The sequence below is a fragment of the Cricetulus griseus genome, chromosome 3 (assembly GCF_003668045.3).
Source record: "Cricetulus griseus strain 17A/GY chromosome 3, alternate assembly CriGri-PICRH-1.0, whole genome shotgun sequence".
NCBI lineage: Eukaryota > Metazoa > Chordata > Mammalia > Rodentia > Cricetidae > Cricetulus > Cricetulus griseus.
The window spans coordinates 78,970,742-78,985,439 of NC_048596.1; the positions used below are offsets into that span (position 1 = coordinate 78,970,742).

Here is a 14,698-nt window from a genome sequence, read left to right on the forward strand (position 1 = left end):
GTAGGGCTTTGCCCACACTAAACATGGCCAATCTTGGGCTTCACGCCGCAGAACCACGCCCGGAGCCTGGAGTCCTAGAGTTAAGCTTTAGGGACAGTACTATTCCCACAGTCAACATGGTGGCTGCGCAGCTTCAGCGTGGGGCGGGGCTGCGATCCGAGCGGGTCACGTGAGCTACCCTTTGGGCGGCCGCGCGCGCACGCGCGCCCCTCGGCCGCCGCTCTCTTGCTCGCTCTCTCCGCGGCGCTCTGAGGTGGTGTGGGGCGCAAAGCGCCCCCCCCTGCCCGGGTGAGGCGCGGGCGGCGGGATGCGGCGGCGGCCGTGGCGGGGTCGCGGTCCGGGAGGACAGGCGCGGTGATGAGCGTAGGCATCTACCGCCATGTCCAAGGTAACGGCGCCCGGGCCCGGGCCGCCGGTGGCGGCGGGCGGGAAGGAGAAGCGCTCGTTCAGCAAGCGGCTGTTCCGGAGCGGCCGCGCCGGGGGCGGCGGCGGCGCTGGGGGCCCTGGACCAGCCGCGCCCTCGTCGCCGTCGTCGGCGCGCTCGGTGGGCAGCTTCATGAGCCGCGTCCTCAAGACGCTGTCCACGCTCTCGCACCTCAGCTCCGAGGGCGCCGCCCCGGACCGCGGCGGCCTCCGCAGCTGCTTCCCGCCCGGGCCGGCCTCCGCGCCGACGCCGCCGCCGTGCCCGCCGCCGCCCGCCTCGCCCGCGCCGCCCGCCTGCGCTTCGGAGCCGGTGCCCGGCGTGGCGGGGCTCCGCAACCACGGCAACACGTGCTTCATGAACGCCACGCTGCAGTGCCTCAGCAACACCGAGCTCTTCGCCGAGTACCTGGCACTGGGCCAGTACCGGGTGGGCCGGCCGGAGCCCTCGCCTGAGCCGGAGCAGCCGGCGGGTCGCGGCCCGCACGGCCAGGGTGAGGTCACCGAGCAGCTGGCGCACCTGGTGCGGGCGCTCTGGACGCTGGAATACACCCCGCAGCACAGCCGAGACTTCAAGGTGAGCTCCGGGGGCCCTGCAGCTCGGCCGGTTCTTGGGCTCCTCCTCCTCTTCGGGCCGGGAGGATTTCTGCGCTGGATGCTCAGAGAGTTCTGGAAAAGATAACCCAGATGACAAAGGAACTCATTCCTCCCACCGTTCATGCTTTCAGCTTGTCTTCTTTGAGCGCTCAGAGCACAGGCTCCAGGTCCTGTGATCCGCCTCGGGGATGGATGTTGCCGGGAGCAAGACCCAGCCTTCAAGGAAACTGCAGTCTTTTTAGAGCGGGTTTTGGTGGGAGAGCATTCAGCAGGGTTCGAATCCCGCTGCTTCTTTCCTAGCAAATTACCGAACCTCTTGGTGCTCCCGTTTACCTGGTACCTACTCACAGCAAGTTGACAGGTTACATTGGACACTATGAAATTACCCAGTTGGGGCACTTGGAGGGGGTTCAGCCTGATAAGTAAAGTATTTCAGCTGTGTCTAGTATCCTACACACATAGTGCTCCATTTGTTTTGATTCTTAAGTAAAATTAACCAGGCATTATCAGATAGTACTTTGAAGAAGGCAGAACCTGATGACATAGCAGATGGGGGAGGTGGTCCTGGCCTTGGTTTGCAGCTGCTGGTGGAGCTGTCCACGTAGTGAGAGGATGGGATTGGAGAGCAGAGGAGTTTGCAAGGTTCAGATGGTGAGGGTCATTTGGGCTGGAGGAGTTGGGTTCTTATTGCATGTTCAACAGGGAGATGACTGGAGACTGTCTAAGGGATACTTTGAGGTGAAACATGGGTATGATATTAACTAGATGTCGAACAATGAAAGAAATCAGTTTCTTTCCATTCCCTTTCTCATTTCTTCATGCATGGGAGAACACCTCAGTTTGATACTTAGTCTTTTTTTTCATATCTGGCTCATCCTCATGTTCTACCAGCCTTCTTTATTTTTTGAGACAGGGTCCCATTACATAGCCCAGGGCTGACTTTTCAGCTTGATGTCTTCCTGACAGCCTCCTGTGTGTTGGGGACCCCCCCCTTTCTTTTTAAGTAAGAAAACAAGTGTCAGGTTTAAAGACTTTGGTGGACAACATTAAGTTTATTCAAAAAATATTTACTTAGTGTGTCTGTGTGTTATTTGTGTAGAGGTGAGAGGACAATTTGTGGAGTCAGTTCTCCCACCTTTATGTGTGCTCTGGGACTTGAACTCAGGTTGTCAGGGTTACCTGCTGAGCCATCTTGTTGGCCCAACAGTAGCTAAATTTAATAAGGCTGTGCTTTTATTGGATTTTTTTTTGATTTGTCTTCTATTTATGGCAAGTGGTACTGGTTTTCCATTGGTGCTATCAAGTTTCTCTCTCAAAAACATTTCTCTAAGTACTGATTGGATTGCAGGACTGAATGATGATGTAGCTGAGGAGTCTGCTTTGGGTAGGGCCTAGGAGCAACACTGCCATTGCATTCCACTCTTTTTTTTTTTAAATCATTTTTGCTTATATTGTTTAAGAAGAAAAAGTGCTTGCTGCTTGATCTTGAAATTTTGAATGGAAATATTTGTCTGAAATAAGGACTGAAAAAAAAAAAACAAAGATTCATGCTAGAGGTCTCAAAGTAAGAAACTAGGAAAATGGTATTTTTATAGGTCCACTCTCCTTTGCTTGCGAAGTTACCCATCAGTACCCACAACAGTGGGGAAGTTTTCAAGGCAGGATCCTAGTGTGAAGTTTGCACTGTTTTGGTATATCATCATCTTAGCATATAAAAATTGAAGTTGCTTTTCCATTAAGCTGTGAGTGAGCAGAAGTGGCTTAGCAATTCTGCATGTGCAGGACTGATTGATAGTCATACTTTGGCAAAGTTGAGCATATATTCTTCGAGGTTGTTTCCATTGCTTTTTATGAGGTCGTGCACACTTTTACATCCATTAAGCTATCAACAGAAATGGGTCAATACTTCTAGAAGAATAGAGACTTTATAGAGGCGTATTTGGCAAAGTTGAACATGTTCTTGGAGTCCTTGTTTTTTTGAAACACTGTAGTCTTCTAAACCTTCAGTAGAGTTCACTGTGTATTCATTAATTCACCTCCCTTTTACTGATGGTTTGCTCAGATAGGGATGCATTCAACATCAGAAGGAACATTCCCTAATGAGAGTGCTGTGAAGTAGAAATGTCGGACAGGCTGGCATAGTAGTCTGGTGGTTCTATGGTGTTCCAGAGCCTTCATTGTATTTGTATTGCTAACCCAGACATTCTGTTTCCACTCTGTTGTCCTTAGCTGTTACTGGGATTTTGGTCTCGTGTTTGTTACCTCATGGTTGCCTGACAGTGACACCTGCAGCACCTTGTGTTCTAGTAGGAAGATAGGAAATCATGAGAGAAATAAATGTTCTCTTGGGAGCCCCCAGCAGGCTTCTGCTGTCATCTCACTGACTATACCTGTGTCAGGTGGCTGCCACAAAGGCTAGAAGCAGGTGTTTGGGTTTCCTGCTTTAATATAAGATGAACAGGGTTTTGTCTCTTAGATAGCCCACCCAAGTACCTCATCAACTATGTGCCAGACACTTGCAATGAGGGGTAGAATCCAGTAGGACTTAAGTTCACTAAGAGCTCATCTTGCAGTTGAACTAGTACGCAACTTACATTTATAGTTTGCTTTCGGATCTTGTTATAAAGCAAATTCTAATTTGCTGGAGTAGGGCATCACAGTCTGCTTTTCTCATGAGCTTCCAGGTGATGCTGCTGTTGCCTATCTAGGGAGTATACTTTGAATAATAGTGGGCTCCAAGGAGCAGATGAGGGGACATCACAGAAAAGGAGGCACAAGTTTCCTGGGCCAGGAAGTAATGAGGGCTAGTGTGAAATTGCCTATGCTTTGGGGAAACGGTGAGACATTAGATAGGTGGTTGCACTGTAGCCAGCCATCGTGATGCAGACCACCCTGGGAAAGCTTGTAAAGAAATGGTGAAGGGCTTTGTGGGCTTGATTGGACTCTATCTGGAAGTTGGGAACTTCCAGAGCTGATAAAATTGGAGAGTGATTGGATTTCTTTCTTTCTTTTTCCCTGACTCTTCACAGCCCGCTCCCCCACCCCCCTTTGTTGTCCATGCAGGATTGGTTTTCTCCATTCCCTTTTTCACTGAATATTATTTTGAGCATAAGGGAAGTTGAAGATGGATGTGAAGCCTGTCTGTCCTTGCCCTCTTGCTTGTTTGTGGCCAGCATGGATACATTCAAGTAGCTCACTAAATCTCAGAGTCTTGCTCAGTTTTGGGCTCCAGGCAGCCACCACCTGACTGGAACTGGCAGAGGAGTTAGAATCAATTGGCCTTCTTGATTTTGCCTTAAGGTCTAGAAGAGCATTCACTGTGGATTTGAGTGTGATTTTTTTCATGTTAAATCTTCCAGGTTAGTCATGTTTCTCTGTAAGTTTTCTGTTAGAATTCTTCCTTTTACCTTCTTCTAACCACATTGATTTGTGCTTCAGGAGTTTGCCAGGTAAATGTGTTTGTTTTGCTTTGCTTTGCTTCTGGTTGAACTATGGTTTCAAAAGTCGAGTTTCTATTTGCTAAAATGACAAATTGACTAGTCCAACTTTGATATTCTTTAAGAAATTTCTCTAGGTGCAGCCTGCATCTTTTTCTTTCTTTTCCTTTCTTTTCTTTCTTTCTTTCTTTCTTTCTTTCTTTCTTTCTTTTTTTAACAATTATTTCATGCTCTTAGAACAATGGTTTGCAATCAGAGCATTTTAACCTTTTTCTGTGCCACATAGCTCGAATCCCCTGGGACATTTGTCTGTTTGGAGACATACTTGGTTGTTATACCACATGGGGTGAGAGTGCTGTTGGCATCTAGTGGGTAGATTTCAGGGATTCTGTATGCTATAGTGTGAACCCCTTCCCCCTATGATTTTAGCCCAAGATGACAGTAGTGGTGAGGTGGAGAAGCATTTTGTCGTTTTCAGCATAGAGTTCCTTCCTAGCCTCTAGCCTATTTACCTTGTAGCTTTGTGTGTGTGTGCATGTACACAAGCTTGCTCATGAAGGTAGAACTTAGACTCAACCCTGTGTCAGCAGCTTTCTTTATGAAACAGTAAATAAATAAATGATTTTGAAATCTGAACATTTAGTCTGGTGTTTTAAGGGGAAATCGCCTTATTACTTTAACTTTACCAGAAGCATAGTTGTTCAGATTCTTATGAATGCCTTTTGATTTCTAGTACTCAGTCCTCTTTGTAACAAGTGAAAAAAAAGATGAAAACTTTCAACCAAGATAGGTAAGTTTTATAGTCTCAGTTTTTAAACCATGCTCTCAAAAGAGCAACTACAGCAGAGTGACCTACTGATGGAAGATTCCTTCAAAGTTTTCAGTAACCAAAAATACGAGTCTTAGCCCTGGAGTGGCCTTATCAGCCCAGCCACTGGTGTGACGGGTCTCAGGGGAGCACCTGAGCAGGCCTAGTGGACATGCTGAGACAAGCAGCATTTTTTCCCTCTGAGACTGTGGTGTAGAACTGTAGTGAAAATAAGGTCATCTGCAACCAGTTTTGAATGTATGCCATTGCTCCTGAGGCTCAGGCACTTTTGGAAACCTGGCTTAAAAACAATCCTTTTCGACTCTTTAAATGCATGAGCTGATGTGTACCATTTCTTACCAGGTGCAGGAAATGGGAAATTGTCTAAGTAGGCTACTTGGGGAATAAAATACACAGACAGTTATAGAACTCCATGTTTGCTGATATTGTGGTTCTTTTTGCTATTATAATACCATAGACTGGGAGATTTCTAAAGAGATTTATTAAAATTCTGGAGACTGGGATTTTTTGCTATGTTGAGGACCCACATCGGGCAAAGGGCTTCTTTTATCATCCTATGGCAGAAGATGAACAGAGCCTGTGAGTTTGCAAGGGTGTGTGTGTGTGTGTGTGTGTGTGTGTGTGTGTGTGTGTGTGTGTGTGTAAGGAAGGTAAGAATGGAGTATAACTTGCTCTTTTTAATCAGGAACCTACTCCTGTGGTAATGACATTTATCTATTCTTGAAGGCAGGGTCCTTATGCCCACTTGCCTCTTAAAGGTCTCAGTGTTTGTATTGGGAATTACATTTCAAAAACAAGAGCTTTGGGAGTCATGTTTAGAACATGGCATCTGATTTAAACCATACCACATCAGCTCAACTATTGTGTTTAAAAGAGCTAGTTTAGGTGAGAGGTTGGGAATAGAGGATTTAGTATAAAGATTATAGAATAAAGTTCTTGCCCTCAGAAGACCTATCTATTTATAAGGAAGCTATTTTGAACTACTAATGGAAGGTTCAATAGGAGTTCAGAGGACTGGATTGTAACCTGCACTACAAGCAGTTAACACACAAATTGGATTTCCTAACACTGTGCTAGCTAGTCTTTGGGTATGTAGTGTTTAAACACAATGATCCAGCAGTGGTAAAATAAAGAAGGCAGTAGGCACCATAGTCCATTCTCAGAATTTGTCAGAGAGGAGGTGGATATTAGCCAGTGAACACTGACAAAGAAGAAATTTTACATCCTAAGAGCTAAAAAGAAGATAAGGTACGTGAGTGAGAATAATGAATTTGGCCAGATGGATTGGGAGAAAAATGGACTCAAAAGGTTATATTATTGGAAAGACCTGGAGGTATATTTAGAAGTCTGACAGGCCCTTGTTTGCAATGCAAAGAGGCAGGTAGGTGAGTGGGGCAGATGAGGCTGGGAAGGATATTTCTCACTGGGCCTTGTAAGCCAAGGTGAAATACTTAGGTTTCATTCTGACCACAGACTGGCTGTTATTGGTTTCTAACAGTGTTCTTGCATGATTGTGTTCAAACATGAAATACTCGTTCCTGGTGCTGAATAGTGAACATAGTAAAAGTTTGGAGACTAGTGGTGGACCTGGTGAAAGTAGTGGAGGGAGGAGGGGCTGGACTTGAGATACATGTAGAGGTAGACTGTCTTTTCCTCATCATTGTCAAACATTTGATTATGTATTTATGTATATGCCCAAACCCTGTTTGATTGTGTTGTTCTGTATGTTTGTCTTAGTGTTAGGGGCACACTGTTTTGATTACTGTAGTTGTTATAGTTAAGTTAAAATCTGTTATATTTTCACATTTGTCCTTTTCAAGATCCTTTTGGCTTTAGAGTCTCATCTATCCTCTCTCTCTCTCTCTTTCTCTCTCTCTCTCTCTCTCTCTCGCTCGCTCGCTCGCTCTCTCTCTCTTCAGGATAGGTTTTCTCTGTGTACAACCATGGCTGTCCTGAAATTCAGGCTGACCTCAAACTCACAGAGGTCCATGCCTTCCAAGTGCTGGGATTAAAGGTGTGTGCCACTACCTCCTGGCAATTTAAGGACTTCTAGTTCTGGAAAAAAATAAACAAAAGGACCCCCCCTCCCAAAAAAACAAAAACAAAAAACCAGTGGCTAGAATTTTGATAGGGATTGCATTCATCCTGTAGATTGTGTTATGTAGCAGTATCATTCTAATGATACTGAATTTTCCAGTCCATGAAAATGGGAGAACTTTATTTATGCCATTTTTTATTTCTCTCAGCTGTGTTTTATATTTTTAGTACAGTTTTTCTGCTCCCTTGATTAAAACTGTTTCTGTATTTTATTCTCAGTGATGTGGTTGTAAATGGAATAGCTCTTTTTGATTTGGGGATGGGATCCAGGGTCTTTCACATACTAAACAGGTTTTCTGCCACTGATTTGAGAGCTACACTCTCAGATGCATACCTAGAAGTGCTACATTTATTTTTTGGATTGTTTATTAATAGTGTATACAAATATGTAATTGACTTTAGCATCTTCATTCTGTATCCTGCAACTTTCCTAATTAATTTTTTAGTTCCAGCAGATTTTCCTGGTATGTATAGTTTTCTACATAAGTGGGACATCATTCATGAATAGAGAGAGATTGGCTTCTTTCCAATTTTTATATTTTCAGTCCCCCCCCAACTTTATTGTAAAGTAATATCCTTTGTCCTATTCTTGGTGTTAGAGGAATTGCTTTCAGGATCCCATGGTTTAATGTGATTGCCCCTGTGTTGAAGAAGTATCCTTTTCTACCTGGTTTGTTGACTTATTTTCCCCCTTAATTCATTGAAAGAGTTAAATGTTTCTGTATCAATTTGAGACACTTCTGCCTCCCCCCCCCCCCCGTTATTTTGTTAGTATGTGGTATTTTCATTGCTTGATGTTTTAGTATGTGGAACCTTCCTTTCACAGCAGGAATAAATCCTACTTGGTTAGGCTGTCTACTCAGATTTTGATACTTTTCCCTTTTATGTTCTCTCTTTAGTAATTTAGTATGTGCCTTGTGTGATGTGGGATTTATACTAAGGTTTGTGTAGTATGTATGGTAAGTGGTTAAGTGTAGACAGGCAAGTTAGTGGCCTGTGTTCTAGCCCCACTCCTCTTTTTACCTTGAGACCTTGAGGCTTATATCTCTGGTCTTCACTTCCTCATTTGTAATGTGGAAATGACAGTATATCTACTTCCTAAGCCTGTTTTGGAATGTATGAGAGAAGAACCTGGCAGGAGGCCTGCATACAGTGCTCAGCAAGTGCTAACTGATGCTATTGTTCTCATCCAACCTTATTATCACTTTGCTTCTATACGGAAGGCTTCTTTAACATTTGATGATGTATTTATGAATTTTGCAGTGCTTCATCAGTTCTGTTGATATCAAATATTGCTTACTGTCTTCCGTGCTCTTTAAAAGTTCTCATTTTGTCAAGTTAAAAGGTTATTTTGTGTGAATTTTAATGTTAAGTATCTATATTAATTTTAGAGAACTATACCTACTGAATACTTGCCTGCCATTGACAAACTCAGTAGTCTTCAACAAAACTGTCAACTAGTAATGATACAGAGAAAGCTTGCATCAGATAATAATTAAGAAGAAATTAAGGTAGTAAAGAACCATCTGTTTCTCAAAAGATAGCAGAATTAGATGCATTTATTCATACATTCTTCCTGGACCAGATAATCCCTATGTTGTATGAACTGTTGGAAAACAGAGAAGCTCACTTCCAGAGACAAGGGGATTAAGATGTCTGAACCCCTTGTTCTTTTACCCCAGTTCCTTGTGTGCAGTGGGCAGCGATTATGTCTTATTCAGCATCAAGTTTCCATTCCTGGTTTGTGGAATGTATACACTGTTGGTTAATCTGAATGGAGTGAGGAAGCCACAGCTAAAAGCTTGCATACTAGACTGTTAGCAGTGTGGATATGCTGATGATGACCAGGTCTGTTGTAGACTTGGGTCAGACCTCACATGAGGCTTTAAACTTTCAGAGGGCAGGGAAAAAATCAGAAGATGGAATAGCAGGCCTCAGTGCCCAGGACTTCATGATTAAATAAAGCCAGAGAATGAGTTGCTATGCAGAAGGGTGTAGCTCCTGTGACTACTCTCATAAAGCAGTCTTTGGATGAGGGGCTGCATCCCCTCCCCTCCCCTCCCCTCCCCTCCCCTCCCCCTCCCTTTTTCTTTCCCTTTTTCTTTTCCTTTTCTTTTCATGTGCACTTCAAGGTGAGTTGACAGTGTTTGGCAGGTTTATGGGGGAAGAATGAAGGATAAAGAGTTGAAAATAATATGGAGGGTTCTTGAGATAGAGTGTCTTGGATTGGCACTTTTCAAGATTGGTAAACACAGTGGTAAATGGTTTGGGAGGTGGGAGGTAAGGCTAGTTGTGTTTGAACTTTAGAAACCTAGGTAAAACCCGTTTTTAATGCTGTATTTGTTGAGTGCTGCATTTTCAGGAGTTGTGCAAAGTGAATCATTTAAATTGAAAGGAGCTGGCTAGTCTGGTCTACCCATAGAACAAACATCTTAAACCACAGTTGGTATAGATGCTTGGTCCCAGTGAATGGTTCCACATCTTCCTTTGTGTGCTTCAAGCTTTGCTTTGACTTGGCCACTTCTGTTTTGATATTAGTGTGGGGTTTGATGGATTTTTCCTGTCCCTTTATACCCTTGTCACAATGAGGGCCACTAAATGGGCCAGTGTTCTCTGTTTGTATAGTCTCCACAGCTGTTTCCTATAGTAAAAACTCTGGAAAACAATGACCTCATAGTTTCCACATACTCAAAACAACAAAAAAATCCAAACCCCTTTTTTAAAATAGTAGTAGAAGTCATTAAAAATTGAGTAAAATTTGTCATCTGTTGCCTCTTCCTTCAAAAATACTTGTTTGCTTTGTTATTAATTATTCATTCGCTTTTCTTCAAATGATTTTTTTCCCCTGTATAACAAACATATTTTTTCAGGGAGCACATGGGTTATCTTGAGTCTTGTGTTGTGATTGTTTCTTGTCTGTGTAGAAGTCATTGTTCTGTGCCCTCACTGAGGCAGTGCCTAGAGGAACTGGCCAGTCACTGAACATCTGTTGCTTTTTCCCTCCAGTTGTTAAACTCAGATGGCAGCAAATAGTACATCCACAAACAAACAATTCACGCTTTAGAAGATTCCATGGAGCTGGCCAGACAATGACTTTGTTGGTATCTGCTCCCACCAAAAGGAATGTTGGTCCTTATCATCAGATCAGTACATTTTAACTCTTGGCATTCTAATCTTTAAGGTATAGCTATCTGGTTTGGGGGAGCACGGGACTGGAGGGATGGCTCAGGGGCTAAGAGAATTCCTAGCACCCACATGGTGCCTCATACCATTTGTAACTCCAGTCCTAGGGGATCTAATGCTGTCTTCTGGCTTTCATGGACACCAGCCATACATGTGTACGTGTAGGAAGACACCTATAAGAATTAAAAAAAAGGTTTTGTTTACATAATGTATAGTGTGTGTGTGTGTGTGTGTGTGTGTGTGTGTGTGTGTGTACAGAATGATATTCAGGTCAGCCTGGATATTGTGAGCCCCTGCCTCTAAGGAAAAGCTAAAACAAAACCAGTTTTCTTAATACATTCAATATCATGGATAGGTGAGAAATACCTGTACAAGGATCTGGTAGCATCCTTATCTTCAGCCACTTGTCCCTCCCTGCTCCCTCTTGCTTTTGCCCCACATTTTCCTGCCTCTTCTCTGTGGGTCCAGGACACATAGTTCCTCAAGGCCCACTTTAAAAGCTACTCCTATAGTAAAGTGTTCCTAATTCTCATGGTTGGTAGTAGTAGTTCCTTCCTATGAAAGCAACATTTTTCATGGGACTTTGTGGTACTGTGTTCTCTTAGTTATGTTTAAATAACTAGCTGAGCGTTGAGAAAACTTCCTTGTGCGGTGAGTATATTGAGCCCGCATGTGCCTGACTCTTGGCTTTTCCAGTTATCAGTTGGTGGTAGTTCTTATTTAACAAGCATTGCCTTTTTTTCCCTCTGACTTTTAAAGTGAAGTTCAAGAGTGTTTGCTCCATTACTAGTTCAGCATGTGTCTCGTGGTTTTGTTTTTTGTTTTGCTTTTTTTTTCCGAGACAGGGTTTCTCTGTGTAGCTTTGAAGCCTATCCTGGCACTCACTCTGGAGACTAGGCTGGCCTCGAACTCACAGAGATCCGCCTGCCTCTGCCTCCCGAGTGCTGGGATTAAAGGTGTGTGCCACCAATGCCCGGTGTGTCTTGTGTTTTAAAAAACAATTCCATCAATCACCTAAGAAAACTAACATGGATTTTGTAGTATCATCATTCTATACTATGTGTATGTGTATCTTTTCTCGCACACACACACACACACACACACACACACTTTTTTTTATTTTTACAAAATTATAATTTCACATGTCAATCCCTTCTCCCACTTCCCCCCTCCCCCTACCCCCACTCTCCTCTCCCCTCCGTTCCCCATAGAGGGTAGGGCCCTCCATGGGGTCTCCCCAAATTCCACAACTTCATCCTGGGTCAGGCCTAGGCCCTCCCCCATGTGTCTAGGCCGAGAGAGAGCATCCCTTCACGCACACATATTTTTTTTTTTTTTGCAGTTTATATTATATTATATTTATATTTATATTATATAATATATTATATATATTATATATTAGGATTGAATAAGGGCCTAAATTGTTAGTAGATTGATAAGTCATTTAGTTCTGTCATAATTTTTGTTTTTTTTCCATCTTGTAGTTTATTTGTTGTGTGAGCCATTCATGTTATTCATCAGTACTTTTCAGGTTATTTGTCTTTAAGGACAAAGTTTTAAAAATTTCAAACTGTTGACCGCAAGATGGTTCAGCTCTCTCTCTCTCTCTCTGTCTGTCTCTCTGTCTCTGTCTCTGTCTCTCTCTCTCTCTCTCTCTCTCTCTCTCTCTCTCTCTCTCACACACACACACACACACACATACATACACGTACAAAATAAAATTTCAAACTGGTGTGAGCTGGTGTGTAATACAGTACATATGAAGTACTAGAAAAATGAAACTAAAACAGCTTGTAAGACCAGCTATATTATGGGCCAGTGAGATGGCTCAGTGGGTAAAGGTACTTGCTGTCTGTCAGTCTGGAACCCACATGATAGAAGAAGATAACTAGCATGTGTATACACATGTACACATATAATAAATAATTGTAAAAAATTAAAAAAAAATTTTTTAAATTCCATCTTAAAAAAAAGAAAGAGCAGCTCCTTTAAGACAGTGTTAAATTTAGCACTCTTATTGTTCATCTATACATGTTTCTTTGTAAGTGCTTAATGCCAGTTTCTGGTCTTCATGGTATGATTTTGAAGACTTCTATTCTGGAGGTTCCTGTAGTCTTTTTGTGATGTGTTCATGGAGCTTCAGTTGAAATGTTTCTGTGTCCATATTTCTTGTAAAATGTTGTTAGGTCTACAGTTTAAGAAGATTAAAGTTAGAGGGTTGCCTTCTCTTTTTTGGTAAAGTTCTCTTTTGTATCAGTGGTGCTGTTACCCCCCCCCCCCCAGTGTGTGTGTGTGTGTGTGTGTGTGTGTGTGTGTGTGTGTGTGTGTGTGTCTGTCTGTCTGTCTGTCTGTCTGTCTGTCTGTCTGTCTGTCTGTCTGTCTGTCCGTCCTCAGGCTGTACCTCTTGAAATGTTGGCAGTCATGGTAATTATTCCCTGTTCAATTAATTCTTTAAGGAACAAGAATGGTGACACTAATTCTGGCATCCATTTTTTAAAATGTTTTAGCTCTGAACACTTTTACCTTTGTTCTCTTCAGTTCTTTGGTTACCCTAATGTAAATTTTGTGACATAAAGACTTAATACCCTCTCTTTATCTTCCAGTTTTTAAAAATATTTGATTTCCTAATGTGGTTAGCTTTTGTAACTTTATGGACTTAATAGGCTTAAGATGTCTTCTCTCAGTCATATCATAATTACTTAGCACCCCTACCCTGGCATTTTAGAGTTTCCCCTTATTCATGGGTGTGGGTTGTCCCTCTGACCTGTCTTCCTAGGTACTGGGACATGTGCCACAACATTTGGCTATTGTTAGCCTTGTTGATACTTAAATTTCTGGTCATTCTTGGCCAATAGGTTAAGTCCTTTTGGCACAATACTTGTAGTTGGTATTAAGGAAGTTAGGATGTAAGGAAGTTAGATGTTCCTGGTCTCACTTATACATTCCTTATACTATAGTGATCTGGATTCAGTCAATTTGTTTATGCAGTCCTGGTTTTTCAGTGCAAATGGTACTGGGATACCACACTTTAGGAATGTATGGTTTTAAAGTTAGATCATGAATTCAAATTCTACTTGAGACTTTTAGGGGCTTTTGTGAACTCTGTTGGACTTAATCTCTCCACTCTCCTTCGTAGGAGAGCCTGTTCTTTATAGCATTCGGATTCTTTTTCTTTTTCTTTTTATTATTTTTAAAATGTTTACATCTGTAACATATATGCAGAGTGCCTATTCAGGCTCCCTGGTTGTAGGTTTAGTCTCTGTGAGCCCCTATGGGCCTAGGTTAGTTGATTCTGTGCATTTTCTTATGGTGTCCTTGAACCCTCTGGCTCCTATAATCCTTTCTCTCCCTCTTCTCCAGGACTCCCCAAGCTCTGTCTAATGTGGATCTGCATGTTTCCATTAGTTGCTGGATGAAGCCCCTCTGGTGACAATTGGGTTAGTCAGCAATCTATGTATATAGCAGAATACTGTTAGGCATCATTACATCGACATTCTCCCCCCCCCCCCCCCAGTCATGTTTGGTCTCTGGCTCATCCAGCCTGTGGGTCCTGATGCTCCAGGCGGTGTGAGGGGTGGGCTTACTCTCCTGGCATGGGTTTTAAGCTAGACTTGTCATTGGCTGGCCACTCCCTTGAACTTTAGGTCACCCATACCCCAGCATATCCCATAGGCAGGACAGACTGTAGGTTGAAGGTTATGTGGCTGGGTTGGTTTCCCACTGCCTTCACTTGAAGCTTTGCCTGGTCACAGGAGATGGCTAGTTCGAACTACATATTCCCTATTGCTAGCAGTCTTAGCTAGGGTCATCCTTGTAGATTTCTGGGAGATTCCCTTGTTTTTACCTGACTCTCAAATGTCTCCCATTTCCAGTAGTCTCTTTCAGTACTCTCCCCTTCCATTATCCCCCACCCAACCTGATCACTCCTGTTCCCATCCCCACCCACCTGCAATCCATTCAAGAAATCTCTATTTCCCCTTCTCAGGGAGATCTAGGCACCCTTACCCCCATGAACCCTCCTTGTTAACTACTCTTTTTGGGTTTGTGGATGGTACCATAGATATCCTTTATTTTACAGCTAATATCCACTAGTGAGTATATAACATGTTTGGCTTTCTTGGGTTTGGGTTATGTC

At 43.1% G+C, this 14,698-nt stretch overlaps 1 protein-coding gene across 2 annotated transcripts in view; it reads left to right on the forward strand.

The window, feature by feature from the left end:
• The first annotated feature begins 207 nt into the window (after nt 1-207).
• The window catches only part of Usp31 (ubiquitin specific peptidase 31), a 64,038-nt gene continuing 49,547 nt past the window's right edge, over nt 208-14,698 (forward strand). Inside the window, exon 1 of one of the 2 annotated variants that reach the window (XM_027410244.2) lies at nt 208-997. In XM_027410244.2, the coding sequence (XP_027266045.1) occupies nt 380-997 (618 nt within the window). In that variant the 5' untranslated portion in view covers nt 208-379. The remainder of the gene's footprint in view (nt 998-14,698) is intronic. The other variant, XM_027410243.2, reaches the window with a different exon arrangement.